General features: G+C 36.7%; 1 protein-coding gene across 2 annotated transcripts in view; it reads right to left on the bottom strand.

Moving 5' to 3' along the window:
- Nucleotides 1-14,759, bottom strand: part of LOC136338167 (UDP-glucuronosyltransferase 2B31-like) — a 33,063-nt gene extending 18,304 nt beyond the window's left edge. The window contains exons 1-5 of one of the 2 annotated variants that reach the window (XM_066280277.1): nt 13,681-14,756; nt 11,945-12,093; nt 8,111-8,242; nt 6,400-6,487; nt 5,312-5,531 (exon numbers count right to left, since the gene is read on the bottom strand). In XM_066280277.1, the coding sequence (XP_066136374.1) occupies nt 5,312-5,531; nt 6,400-6,487; nt 8,111-8,242; nt 11,945-12,093; nt 13,681-14,449 (1,358 nt within the window). In that variant the 5' untranslated portion in view covers nt 14,450-14,756. Of the gene's footprint in view, nt 1-5,311; nt 5,532-6,399; nt 6,488-8,110; nt 8,243-11,944; nt 12,094-13,680 lie in introns of both variants that reach the window. The other variant, XM_066280278.1, reaches the window with a different exon arrangement.
- Between the last annotated feature and the right edge of the window lie 497 nt (nt 14,760-15,256).

The following is a 15,256-nucleotide window of genomic DNA, read 5'->3' as shown; positions in this document are numbered from 1 at the left end:
CTTGGTGTAGATTTCTTTGGGTTTCACTTTAATGGAGTTCTCTGTGCTTCTTGAACTTGTAAGATGTTTTCCTGCCTTAATTGAGGGAAGTTTTCAGCTATGATATATTTGAACAAAGTCTCTATCCCTTGTTCTTTTTCTTTTACTTCAGGAACCCCTATGATGCGGATGTTATTTCTCTTCATGTTGTCACAGAGCAGCTCTCTTAGAGTTTCCTCAGACTTTTTGAGTCCTTTCTTTTTTCTGCTCTGCTTCTGTATCTTTATTTATCTTGTCCTCTAACTCGCTGATTTGATTCACAGCTTCATCCATCTTGCTGTTAATTCCTTCCATTGTGTTCTTCATTTCTGATATTGTATTTGTCATTTCTGACTGATTCTTTTTTATTATTTCAATGTCCTTTTTTATATTTTCTATCTCTTTTTTAGGTGTTCATAATGACCATCTATTTTTGTTCTAATATCTTTGAGAATCCTAACAATTGTTATTTTAAGCTCTGCATCTGGTAATTCAGTTATATCTGACTCAGGTCCTTCTCTGGGGATTCTATTTTTTTTTTTTTTTTTAAAGATGTTACTTTTTTTTTTTTAATTTTATTTATTCATTTTAGAGAGGAGAGAGAGAGGGAGAGAGAGAGGAGAGAGAGAGACAGGGGGGAGGAGCTGGAAGCATCAACTCCCATATGTGCCTTGACCAGGCAAGTGCAGGGTTTCGAACCGGCGACCTCAGCATTTCCAGGTTGACGCTTTATCCACTGCGCCACCACAGGTCAGGCCTCTGGGGATTCTATTGATTCATTTGTGTTGCATTTCTCTGCTTTCTCATTTTGTCTGTGTAAAAGAAGGTTTTGGCCACTGGAGTCCACTGGGTGTATCCTCTGTGTTTCCTAGGTGTGGTCTGTCTGTAGGCCCACCACCCCTTCTGCTGTTGCTGCCTAGGGTGTTCGAGTATGAGCGTTGCTGGTGCCTGCCCACTGAGGCTGTTGCTGTGGTTTCTTCCTCTCCTTTACGGGAGTGGCTGTGATCATGTGCTCAGGTATACAAGTCTTGGTGGACTTGGACTTCACCCTGCCCCTGTGGGTGGCATTATGCTCGACCTTGAGGGCAGGGGTGAGCTCTTTTACTCAACTGTGGGTCTCCACATGATTCCGGGCTTTTGCCCAGCCCTTGCAGGAGGAGCCCGCTCGTGGGATGGCTGCAAGCCTTGGCTCCACAGGCCAGGCGGGACTGCGTGCCCACACTCAGTAGCGGGGCTCTGCTTGTTCTAGGCTTTTGGCTCCACCGCCGCGGGAGGAGCAGGCTCCCAAGTCAGGCCACAAGCCTCGGTTCTGTGGGTGGGGCAGGGCTGTGCTCCTGCACCCTTGCTCAAGGGCGGGTCTTCACCCCTTCCAGGGCTCCTGCCCTTTTCCCGCAGGCTGGATTGCAGGTGGCCCACAGCTGGGCTTGACCACTTTTGCACGTCCCCTCATCTCCAGCTGGGCAAGACTGAGCTCACACCTGGGCCTAGTGGTGGCCAGCCGGCTTCTGCCCTGCCAACAGAACCGCACTTCTGCATCTCGTCACCCACCGCCCTCAGTGAACCCTCAGCTGTGTGGGTGGGGGCGCTGTAGCTCAGACCCTAAGACTCACTACTGTAGTCCCAAAAGCTCCCTACTTCTAAGCGACTCTGCTCTGAGTGCTGCGGAGAGCTTGTTTGGCTGGTTTCCTGCTTCCCTTTGTTGGTATTGTTGTTTCCATGGGAAATATTCACTTCATATATGGGAAGTGACTCATCCCAGGGGTTAGGGTGGCTGTCTCTCAAAATGTTTCTCCCTGTGCCTCCTAGATTACACTCTCTTCCTGCTACTCTGGTCCTCTCCTCTCTCCCCATCCCCCAGAGCCCCGGGTGAGTGGTTGTGAGAGAGGTTTTGTGCACGGTCCCTTTAAGAAGAATCCTTTGTCTGAGAAATCAGTCTCTTTCTCACAAACAGTATTCTGTTTTGTTTTCAGCTAAATACTGTCAATACACCTCTTCTAGGCTCTGGGGATGCAGGCTGGGGCTTTGTTCCTGAGACTCAGGACCCTCCCCTCTCTGCTAAACTCACTTCCCGCCATGCAAGTCTCTCCTGGCTGCCATTTGCTCCAGGGAGCTGGGCAGCCCTCTCTATGTTTCTGCTTTTCCTACCAGTCTCAGCATGCTTTCTTCAGTGTTCCTTGGTTGAAGAGTCCTCTTAGTTTAGTCCAAAGTTGGTTTTTCCAGATGATTGTTCTTAAAATTAGTATGTAATCCATTTTGGTTCTGGGTGGTGGAAATTGGTACGTCTGCCTACTCAATCACCATCTTGTCTCTTGTATCACATTTATTGATGTGTGGATATTGTACCAACCTTGGATCCCAAGAATAAAACCTAATTGATCATGGTGTATGATCTTTTTAATGTATCACTGGATCCAGTTTGCTAATATTTTGTTGAGGATTTTAGCATCTAAGTTTCTCAGGGATATTGGCCTCTAAATTCCTTTCTTTGTAGTGTCCTTATATGGTTTTGGATTTACGATAATGCTAGCCTTGTAAAATGAGCTTAGAAGACTTCCTTCCTCTTGAATTTTTTAGGAATAGCTTGAGAAGTTTAGGTGTTTGTTCTTCTTTGAATGTTTGGTAGAATTCATCAATAAAGCCATCCAGTCTGAGACTTTTGTTTGTTGGGAGTTTTTGATTACTCTTTCAATTTCATTAGTTGTAATTGGTCTATTCAGATTTTCTAATTCTTTCTGACTCAGTTTTGGAAGAATGTATGTTTCTAGAAAATTATCTATTTTGTCCAGATTGTCCAATTTGTTAGCATATAGTTGTTTTGTAATATTTTCCTACAATCCCTTGTATTTCTATGGAGTCAGTTATTATTGTTCCTTTTTTAATTTCTAATTTTATTTGGGTTCTCTATTTTTTTGATGAGTCTGGTTAGAAGTTTAGATTATTAAAAGTTCATTTTATCCAAATAAATATGTAGATTCAAAAGAATTCTTATTATGATACCAATGGCATGTTTCACAGAACTAGAACAAATAGTCCAAAATTTTTGATGGAACCACAAATGACCCTGAACAGCCTCAGAAACCTTAAGATAGAAGAACAAAGTTGAAGGAAACACACCACCTGATATCAAATTATACAAGGCCTGAGTAACCAAAATAGCATGGTACTGGCATAAAAACAGACATATAGATCAATGGAACAGAATAAAGAGCATAGAAATAAACTCACATCTTTGTGGTCAGTTACTATTTGACAAAGAAGACAAGAACACACAATGGGGTAAAGATATTCTATTGTATAAAAAAGAAAAATTAGACATGTGCTCTAAAAAAATGAAACTAAGTCACCTTCTTACACCATACATAAGAATAAACTCAAAATGAATTAAAGCCTTAAATGTAAGACTTAAAGCCATGGAAATCCTAGAAGAAAATGTAAACAGTAATATATCCAGAATTTCTCATAGCAATATATTTTTTGATATGTCTCTTCAGGCAAAGTAAACAAAATAAAAATTAAAAATTGGACTACATCACACTAAAAAGTTTTTGCACAACAAGGAAACCATCAACAAAATGAAAAGGCAACTCACTGAATGGAAGAATATATTTGCCAATGATAGATATGATGGGTCAATAGTCAAACTTTATAAAAAACTTGTATAACTCAACACCAAAAAAAAAAAATCGCCAGCAATCCAGTTAAAAAATGGAAAAAGAACCTGAGTAGACACCTCCAAAGAGGACATACAGCTGGCCAATAGTCATATGGAAAGATGCTGAACCTCACTAATCATGAGAGAAATGTATATTAAAACCAGAATGAAATAGCAATGGCTATCATCAATAAATCAACAAACAAAAAATGTTGCTGAGAATGTGGAGAAAAGGGAACCCTCTTCACTATAGATGGCAATCTAGATTGCAGTGGCCACTGTGGAAAACAGTATGGAGTTTCCTCAAAAAATTAAAAATGGAACTGCTATATGACCCAGCAATTCAACTTCTGAGAATATATATGAAGAAACCTAAAACACTAATTCAAAACTATATATGCATTCTTATATTTACTGCAGTGTTGTTTTTATAATAGCCAAGATTTGAAAGCAGTCCACATGTCCACCAATAGATGAGTAGGTAAAAAAGCTGCAGTACATTTACATAATAGAATACTACTCAGCCGTAAAAGAGAAAGAAATCTTACCTTTTGTGACAACATCGATGCACCTTCAGAGTATTTCCTAAATGAAATAAACCATTAAGCCCTGGCTGGTTACCTCAGTAGTAGAGCATTGGCCTGATGTGTGGAAGTCCCAGGTTTGATTCCCGGCCAGGACACAAAGGAGACGTGACCATCTGCTTTCCTACTTCCCCTACTCCCCTCCCGCATGCATGACTTGAATGGTTCAAACAAGTTGGCCTTGGGTAAGGAGAATGGTTCCATGGCTTCACCACAGGCACTAAAATAGCTCAATTGCTGAGCAACAGAGCAACTGCCCTAGATGGGCAGAGCATCGCCTGTTAGGGGGTTTGCCAGATGGATCTTGGGCAGGGCACATGCAGGAGTCTGTCTCTGCCTTCCTACCTCTCACTTAATAAAAATAAACAAATAAAGAAAGAAAGAAAGAAGAAGAAATAAGCCAAAAGAGAGAAGAGAAAGAAGAGAAAGAAAAGTACCATATGATTTCACTTATATGTGAAATCTAATGAATAAAATAAACAAACAAACACACAAACAAAAAACCCAAAATAGAAACAGACTCATAGATACAGGAAACAGATTGATAGTTGTTAGATTGGAGGGCTGTTGGGGAGCTGGATAAAACAGTATGGTAATTACCAGAAAGAAAGATGGATAGAGGGAGGTAGCAGTGTGTAAAGGGACAATAAAATTGTGATGGAAGAAGACTTGACTTGGGGTGGTGAACACATTATACAATATACAGATGATGTATCATAGATGCATCTGAAACATATGATTTTATTAACCAATGGCACCCCAAAAATTCAATAAAAATTTTTAAAAACACTGATTTAGTAATTATTCACAATTATGTGGAGAATTGGAATACTGAGGTTGATGGTTTGAAACCCTGGGCTTGCCCAGTCAAGGCACATATGACAAACAATCAATGTACAACTAAAAAGAAGGAACTATGAATTGATACTTCTCAATGCCACCCCCCCATAAAAGAAATAAATAAAATCTTTAAGAAAATGTGATGAAACTCATAGGCACTACTGAGAAAAAAAATCTATCTATAAACAGTATCTATTAAGAACTATGTGGTACTTACAAAGGGTCATTAATGACTGTCTCCAATGCATTGAGCAATTTTGTACTTGAAAGAGTGTGTAAATCCAATCTGATAGCTGCTCCCTTAGTCTTCATGTGAACGATGTTATCAGGTTGATCCGCAAACAAGGGAATGCCCACCATAGGGATCCCATGGTAGATCGCCTCATAGATGCCATTGGTTCCACCATGAGTGATAAAGGCTTTGGTTTTTGGATGACCTGGGATTGGGTGAGTTTTAGAGAATTATGATTTATAAGTCTTGGAATGAAAGGAGAATTGGATGATAAAGGTACTGACAAAGACAATGTATTTAGTAAAAAACAATATACACTTCAAACTATATTAAAATGTCTTTCTGAACTCAAAAGAAGAGGCACTTAGGTCTGCTGGAGAGATAGTAAAAGCTTACATGGAAGATTGCGTGTCTCTTGTGACTTGAAAATAAATACATGTTGCCATTGAGTAAATGAAAGAGAATATTCGGGATAAAGTAAAAGTATAAGCAAGAAAAGAAGTAGTGGGACATGTTAGAACATATTTTCAATAAAATGGTAAAATCACTGAGTCTAATTATGTAAAGGCAGGAGACAATGTAATGGCAGCGGCCCAGAACTCGGAGGAAGGAAAAGCTACACATTATCATGAACTATGCTATTACTTTGTAAAGAGGCTTTGAATTTTTTTTCCCAGTGGAAAATAGAGAGTCACTGGTAATAAAAGAGAAGCTGATATTTTTCATGGGAATCTGCACACTCTTAATTTTAACCTTACAGTGACTTTACGGTTTGGTATAAAGAGGAGAATTAAGAGACAGAATAATAATTGAGAAAATGTTGAGATGTATTTGTGAGAGGTTATCACACATAAAATAAAATATTTTGTTTGTAGCCAAAGGAATGTGACTGTAAAATAAGATGCCAACTGTGATATCTTATCCTTTTCCCCTAGGACTGGGAAGTATATAAGAAACTTAATTTTTATTATTGAGATTTTCAATGAGAAATGTTCAATAAATACTTTTCTAGTGGCCTGTTTATCATTCGGTAGAATTGATTGTTACTTTAGTAGTGTCTTCCAGAGTCTTACCAAGAAGGTCATTCTGGGGGATCCATTTATAGAGCCGAGTATTGGGCCCTAAGGTATCTGGTTTTTTGCCATCATATCTCCATATAACCTGGAAAGGTAAGAAAGTAACATCTTCCATGAGTCAAAATGGAGTTATAGCATGTCAGAATTTTGAATAAATTAAGAGACATCAAGTTTAACCCCTTACATATTACAGATAAGGAAATAAAGACATGTTAGATAATGAGTATTATGTGTACTTTTGTACTTAGTCAGGTATGATTGATCATGATGTTTCAAATTAAGGGATACACACATGAAATTATCAGTGATGAAACATACAAAAATTTAAATAGTCATATAATTGTAGTGCAAAACCCAGCAAATTACTAAAAATCTACATATTATTTTGTTTTAATTATTTATTATACTACTTCTCATCTTCCCGATTTAATGTTTACCTGCTTAGTTCTTTTTGAAAACTGGCAAAGTGGCTTACTAATATTCACTAGTTTTGTTTTGTTTTTTACAGAGACAGAGAGAGAGTCAGAGAGTGGGATAGATAGGGACAGACAGAGGAATGGAGGGAGATGAAAAGCATCAATCATCAGTTTTTGTTGTGACACCTTAGTTGTTCATTGATTGCTTTCTCATATGTGCCTTAACCGCGGGCCTTCAGCAGACCGAGTAACCACTTGCTCAAGCCAGGGACCTTGGGTCCAAGCTGGTGAACTCTGCTCAAACTAGATGAGCCCGCGCTCAAGCTGGCGACTTCGGGGTCTCAAACCTGAGTCCTCCGCATCCCAGTCCGACACTCTATCCACTGCGCCACTGCCTGGTCAGGCTCTATTCACTAGTTTTATAAGTTATTTTATCAGAGTTTGACATCATTTGATTTACAAAATCAATGCAATCAGCTATTTGTGAGAATTACCACATTTCCCCATGCATAAGATGTACTATTTTTTGAAAAATTTGGGGTAAAAAAACTGGGTGCATCTTATATAGTGGTTGTAGATTTTCTTACTTGCATTTCCCACTTTTTCATGCTTGTTTTTGTGCTCATTGTTGAAGACAGTGAGTGATTTGTCATCAGACATAGATGAGGACAAGCTAATGGATGGGAGTTTTGACAGTGATGAGGAGTTGTTGTATGAATTTTATGATGAATAAAACTTGAGTTCAATAACATTATGTAATATATTATTTTTCACATTTTAGCCCCCCAAATTAAGGTGTGTCTTATACATGGGAGCATCTCATACATGGGGAAATATGGTTAATAATTTTGATTTAATTAAATTATTAATAATTTCTGTTTAATTAGTAAATATGCTTAGCTCTTTTAAAAATTTTATTTATTTATTTTAGAGAGGAGAGAGAGTTAGAATGAGAGAGAGAGAGAGAGAGAGAAAGGCGGGAGGAGCAGAAAGCATCAACTCCCATATATGCCTTGACCGGGCAAGCCCAGGGTTTTGAACCGGTGACCTCAGTGTTCCAGGTCAATGCTTTATCCACTGTACCACCACAGGTCAGGCTAGTTTTTTTTATTTAAAAATTATTTATTGACTTGAGAGAGGGAGAGGAAGCGAGAGACAAAAACATTTTGTTGTTTCACTTATTTATACATTCATTGGTTGATTGTATATGCCATGGAGAAATTTTTGTAACTGAGCCCTTTACAGAGTTTAATACACTCATTAGTTTTCTACTTAAAGGTACTTTATCTAACCTTTTGAGGAATCTGGGCAAGGGCTGATGCAATCATATTGGCTCTTTCTTTTGTCATGTTTGTGACCATTGACCCCAGGGTGAACACCACAATGCCATGTTCTCCAGAGCTCTGGGCAAACTCTTCCATTTCCTGTGAAGGAAGAATTTTTCCCATCACAAAAGAGCAACAGTACAGTAAACACTATTGAAAGGATTGCTACCAACAACTAAAGAGAGAAAAGTCTTATAAGGAGTTATTAGTGTAGTACCTGTTTATTTTTTTAAATTGTATTTAAAAGACATGTAGTATAAAGTGACCATCTTAACCATTTCTAAGTTATAGTTTAGTGGTATATATATTCTAATTGTTGTGCTATTCTAATTGTTGTGCAACCAATTTCCAGAACTTTTTCATCTTGTACTTTTTCAAACTCTGTTTCTTCTTCTGTGATTTTCCATTTCCTGTTTCACAGTCCCTGACAATCTTTATTCTGCTTTCGGTTTGTATGCATTTGACTAGTCTACATGTCTTACATACATAAAATCATATGGTATTTGTCTTTTCTGTAGTTAGTCCTTTTCACTTAGCGTTAATGTCCTTAAGTTTCATCCATGTTGTAACATGTTATAATTTCCCCCTATTTTAAGGTTGAGAATATTCCATTTTGTGTATATAGCACCTTTTGTTTATGATTTATCTATGACTGACAGTTGGGTTGTTTTTACTTTTTGGTTCTTGTGAATAATGCAGCTATAAAGGTGGGTGTTCAAATGTTTCATCATCAATCCAATTTCAGTTATTTTGAATATATTACCATAAATGGAACTGGTAGACCAAATAGTTATTCTATGTTTAATTTTTTTAGTAACCTCCATTCCTTTTTCATCAATGGCTTATAACAGACCTAATCTCATTTCTTTTGGGAGTATACAGTTGATAAGAGATTTAATTCCTTTATTATTGATATAGTGCAAATGTGTGTGTGCAAGAAATAATATAGAGCAAATAAACAATATTTAGGAGGGAGCGCCCTCAGACTATATTATATCCAAACTGTTTATGTATAATGTTTATAATTACTAATATAGATTTTTAGGAGGAGGCCAAACAGGAAAACAGTAACCTTTAATTTTTATTATAGTTGTACTATATCACTTGTATTTATTCCTGACAGGTTTTTTTGAGAATTATTTTTGTTTTGTCATTAGTATTTTATTTCTTTGACCATGAGCACAAACAAAAAGTATATTATGACTTCACCTTAATCATTTAAGGTGTTCTTAATGCTTTAAAGCATATCTCAAGTTCTTTCCCTAAATCAATGTTTAAAGGCTGGAGGTTAAGGGTTGCTGATCCTGCTTTTACTGTTTAGAATTTCCAAGAAATAGCCCTAAGATCCCTAGGCATAATTCAGAAATATACATATATATTTACTTATATAATATACATATAAAATTACTTATTTGAGTGACCATATTTCTATCTTCTTTATGCATGACAACTTTCACTCTGAAATAAATTTTCGCTGTAGAATGGATGTCCTAGTAGAATGTGCTATGTGTAACTGCCTTTGAGGGGGTCTCATCATCTCACTGAGTGTTACAGAGAGCACCTGCCCCACGAGTAGGAGAGTTAGAGCTGGGCTTCCTGCAGCAGAAATCTGGTCACCCTCTTGAGAGCTCAGTTCAAACTATACAGCTGAACCTTAACCAATACTGGTTTGAACTATATGGGTTCACTTACACATAGATTAAAAAAAACTCTAGCCTGACCGGTGGTGGCACAGTGGATAAAACGTCGACCTGGAACGCTGAGGTTGCTGGTTTGAAACCCTGCACTTGTCTGGTCAAGGCACATATGGGAGTTGATGCTTCCTGCTCCTTCCCCCTTCTCTCTCTGTCTCTCTCTCTCACTCTCTCTCCTATCTAAAATGAATAAATTTAAAAAAATTCTGTGTTTTCTTATAAATTTATTGACATTTTCTTTTTTAGCTTTTTGTAATAATATTGTAAATATATATGTACTACATGTAACATACAAAATATGTGCTAACCTGCTATGTTTGATGTTTTGTCTAGCTCTCTGCCAATTGTGTCTTCCACTATGCTGTGGAAAATAGTCTTCTATAGTACTATGGTAATATCATATAGCTCTTCTTTATAGAGTAATCACTAACATGGACTGGTCATTCTCATTGTGTGACATACTTATAAAAATAACACAAGTCCATCTTGTGTTCCAGGACATCTGGAAAAGCATGTAAAAGATAACAAAGGCAGTAAGATTCACCTCTAGTCTCCATTCAGGTATGTTCTCGATGTGAAATTTGTATGCATTTTTGCACGTCTTCATTATTTTTCTCTGTATAGTTTTATAGAAGTTTATTATGAAGCAAAAGTATATAAGCACTTTAATGAATATCATTGCAATTTGCCAAATTCTTATTTCTTAAAAAGAAAGTATAGAAATCACCTGAGATCCTAATAATTCATGAAAAACAAGAAATTTGTAAATGTATCACGTGACCAAGACAAGCGTCAAAAGTAAGTCTTAGATTGATGTAACAGAGGGAATCTGGTCATTTTTTAAAAATAAAACATTGTTCAGACTTAAATATAAATAAAACAAAAATAATGTAAGTTATTTATTCTTTCTCTGAGAACCGGTACCAAATGGCCCACGGACCAGTACCGGTCCGCAGCCCGGGGGTTGGGGACCACTGCTCTAACCAATGAAGCTGTTTGGCCAGGGCTGGAAACCAATTTTTATTAAATAAGGAATTATAGGCTGACATATATTAGGCTACTAAAACAGTCTTAATACTAATAAAAACAACAATAGTAACAGTAATTAATATTACTTTGGTGTCACTATGTGCCAGAGACATTTTAAGTAATTTATGTGTATTAAGTATTTTTTCTATTAAATAGAAAATGAAGTTGATATTATTATTATAAGTAGGTGTCATCATATCTTTAATGTCTAGTTTCCACTATCTGTTGCCAGAACTTTTGCAACAACTTCCCAGAGTTTTGCCTTTCCACTCTTGTCCCTTTGTAATTCAATGCAGTGATTGCATCTTGAGGCCTTTTTAGAAAAGAGAATCTGATCATATCTTTTTTTTTAGTCCCTTTTTTCATTTTCAGTGGCTCCTGAATGCTTTCATTAGATGCTTCAAAATCTTTAAAATTTATCTCTAGCTACTACTCTAGCATCATCTGCCTCTTTATTCAGACTCTTCCTGATACACTGTACTTGGACTTCTTGGGAACTGACATTGTTTTTCCTCCATTAGCTTTTGTGTGTCTTCCTCTCTCCTCATTCTGTCTTCCTATTACTGCACATCCTTCAGTTCTTCCTTAATTATCAATGATATGAAAATACTTTCTCTAATCTCTGCTGGATATTCTCTAGCATTGTAGCCTTTCCTTATTATAATACCATTCAGACAATTTTTAGTACTTATATTCTGTCTTTCCAGGTAGAATGTCAGGTATCTATGGGTAGAAATTGTGTCCACATTGTTTCTCTGTATATCCAGAACTTATCTCTGGACTACAGTAGTCACTTTAAAAATATTCTTTGAATGAACGCCTGACACTTTCTTATGCGTTGAATAAGAAAGGCCTTAATTTAAGTGACCCTGTTTCCAAAGTCTCCCAAGTATAATTTTTTATTCTGTAATGATAGTGACATTCAGATTCTTGAAATAGTATAAAATCTATGAGTGTCTAATTTACGCAGATTCCCATATGGTTCTCAGAGTGATCAGACGTTTTAAGTGAAGAACACAGAATCATTCCTACTGAAAGTGCAAAGTAATCAACATAAAACATACAAAAATAGGTTTACCTTAGGCAGAGGTTTAGCAGGCTTGCAGTGGAGCCCTCCAACAAATTCAAAATGTGGCAGAAATGGACGAGGAAATTCAAAATCCCAGTAGGTTCTAATGAGCCACATTTCAGCTTTACCCATTAATTCAGAAAATGTAGTGGGTCTTCCTAAAGGGAAAATAAAGCAAGAAAAAAATGTTGAGGAAATATGTGTGTGTGTTATAATATACTTTTATCTTTAATGTCACATCAGTACAGTACAAATCACAAACTATTATTAATCTAGGCACTAAAGAATTAAACATATACTTCTTTCCTCTGTAAAGCTTCAAAATTAACTACTGCTGATTTCAGCTCCTTAATCAATTTACTTTACACATGGAAATGCCTTTCCATAGAATACTCCATTTAGATTTTACAATTTAGCAAGCTATTCCCTTGTTTCTAGATTTTTCAAGTAAACTGTGAGGTTTTTGAGAATAAGGACACTATTACATTTGGTTCATATTAGGAGCTTAATAATATTTGAAGATTAAATAAAATTATTTGCAAAATACATCTGAAAACTTTTCAAAGTATGGAATTAGATGTGCTCACTCTTAATTTGGCTTATTTTGTTTTTTTAATGGAAAGATACAGTTTTCAAAAAATATAGACATATAACTTGATTATCCTTCTTGCAACAAGATTTTAGACCTTTAAAACAATGATTTGTAAGCACTTAAAAAATGTCATCATTAGAAAGCTTAAATTATAGTTTTCTGAAACTGTGATAGAGCCATTACATTTTTCCATTGTCAAAGACTCCTTCAGGTAAGATGGCAAAACAGTTTAATCTTTACATAAAGAATGGAGGAGAAACAAATGGAAACAATTTCCTCAATGCTCCATAGACAATTGTGCTAGAAATATGTAACTTCTCAATCTGCATTTGTACTTTGATGAAAATATTTAGTGAAATTTTTAATGCCTTCATTGAAGATGAAAAAATTATCATACAATTGATATGTAGGATTTGTTAGGCAGTTAACCTACTCTGTGCAATATGATAATGGTGGATACATGACTTTATAAATTTATAAAAAATAATAGAATAGACAATGCCTAGAATGAACCTAGATGTTAACTGTGCACTTTAGATGATATGATAATGATATGTCAATATATTTTCATCAATTGTAAGAAATGCACTTCTCTGGCGGAGGATTCTGACAACAGAGAAAGCAATGCTTGTGAGGAGAAAAGGCATTTTTGGAAAATCTCTATCAAACATTGCAGTGGATCCAAAACTCCTCTGTAAAATAAAGCCCGGTACAAAAAACCAAATAAAGAAGAATGAATATGTGATTGCTTAAATTTGAGGACTCTCAGTGCTTCAATTTGGGGTCTCTAACCTCCTGAGATGTTCTATATTAGTCAACAATAAGTTTCATAGTAACCTTATAATTTAAAAATGTCTATAATATTTATGAGATTGAAATATCAGCAATGGCAGAATGAATCAGTAATTTGGAAAGAAGCATGTGTTACACCAGTATGTCTATGAAGTGGATTTCAGTTCTGCTGCTACAGCTGAGCTGTTACATTAGCCTATTAATTAACCTAATTAATTACATTAGCCTATTAAAATAATTAGTACTATTTAATTATTTCACTTATAAAAGTCAAATTTTCTCACTGCAATGTATACAAACTCACCTCCCAAGGCACTACGAAAGTTAGGACTTTATGCTACCAAGCAAAAAGATGACTTACCTAGTACTTCGCTGTAAAACTCATCCCACTTCTTCTGATTAAATGTTTTGAACCAGAAGTCAAAATAAAGCACATATATCATATTTTTTACCCTCTCCATAAATGTCATTCGATCACTTAATTCTGACAGGATGACAGGTACATAGGAAGGAATGAATGGAAGTCCTCCATTACGCTTTTCAAAGTTATCACCAGGAGAGAAGCGGAGACTGTACACCAGAGGAATTTTAAGAAGCTCAGCCAGCAGCTCCCCACAGGGTCCAATGGCATCTGCAAGAATGACATCAAACCTTGATTCTTGTAGTTTTGTCATAAGTTTCCTATTAAAAACAACACTTTTACAAAGCTTTTCTATTAAGTCAGAACATTCCCAAAGAAATTCCTGAAGTTGTGAAAAATATGACCAAAATGTATCTCTTGGCAGATCTGTCCATTTATTGATAATCTGCATGAAAAAAACCTCCAAATCATCTTTTGTTAAAGATATAGGATAAATCTCAAACTTAATAGCAGATGCTTTATTGGGATCAACAAGAATTGAAGCTGACGATGTCAGAACGGTCACTTCATGGCCTCTCTGGACGAGTTCATCCAGGATTGTCTTCATATTGATCCAATGGCTGTATTCTGTGGGCCACACCAGCACCTTTCCACAACACGCAGGGCTAATGGAACAGCTCAGCTGTAGCAGCAGCAGAACTGAAATCCACTTCGTAGACATCCTGGTGGAACACATGCTTCTTTTCAAATTACTGATTCCTTCTGCCATTGCTCATACTTATATCCAAGGAGAAATCAATCAGGAAGTTAAAATATAACTTCTACACCTTGAAGTGAAAACAGTCACAGCATTTGGAAGAAACAAAAAGTAGATAAATACTTAGGTGATGGTGTCACAAAAACATGTCATACTGTTCTTGCCATAGTTATTAGATTCCACACAAAGAAATGTTGCAACGACAATGAACTACTTAGAGTAGCAAATCTGTCGTTTGGTTCCCCTTCCTCGTATGATGGCACAACTTTTCACTGTGACAGTGAACTACTCAAAGGCCAGATGAAATGTTCCCAGGGGCTGAGGGGAGGCAACTGTCCTGGTCAGCAGATTCAAGGAGTGGAGCCTTGTCCTCAGCCTTACTCAGATATTTATTAGCCAGTACAAATAACTCAAGGAAGCAGACAGAAGTTCTCAGGGGGTAAAATAAAGTTCAAGAACATACTGACCTCTATCTAATCTCTGTTGAGAGCCTAAACATTTTCTTGTTGTTGAATGTCATCCTGCTGCTTTGCTGTTTAGAGCACGGACTGTTCCAGTTCGGGTCAGCGGGAGAGGCCCCTGGACTCTCATCTTCTCAGTGCTGTTGCCCCAGGGTGCCCTCGACGTCTCTGATTGTTATTCTGACTCTCCATGTTTTCATAGCATATTGCCCCAAAAAACAGCCACAAACATATGTTTTCATTCATTAATTAATTAATTAATTGTAAACCAGCTTATGTTGATTTGTGATGTTTTAAAATCATACAAGTGTTTTGACATTGGCTCCTTTCCCCATATTTAGTCTCTTTAAAGTGCAGG

The sequence above is a fragment of the Saccopteryx bilineata genome, chromosome 5, assembly GCF_036850765.1.
Source record: "Saccopteryx bilineata isolate mSacBil1 chromosome 5, mSacBil1_pri_phased_curated, whole genome shotgun sequence".
Taxonomy (NCBI): domain Eukaryota; kingdom Metazoa; phylum Chordata; class Mammalia; order Chiroptera; family Emballonuridae; genus Saccopteryx; species Saccopteryx bilineata.
This window is presented reverse-complemented; position numbering and strand designations above follow the sequence as displayed.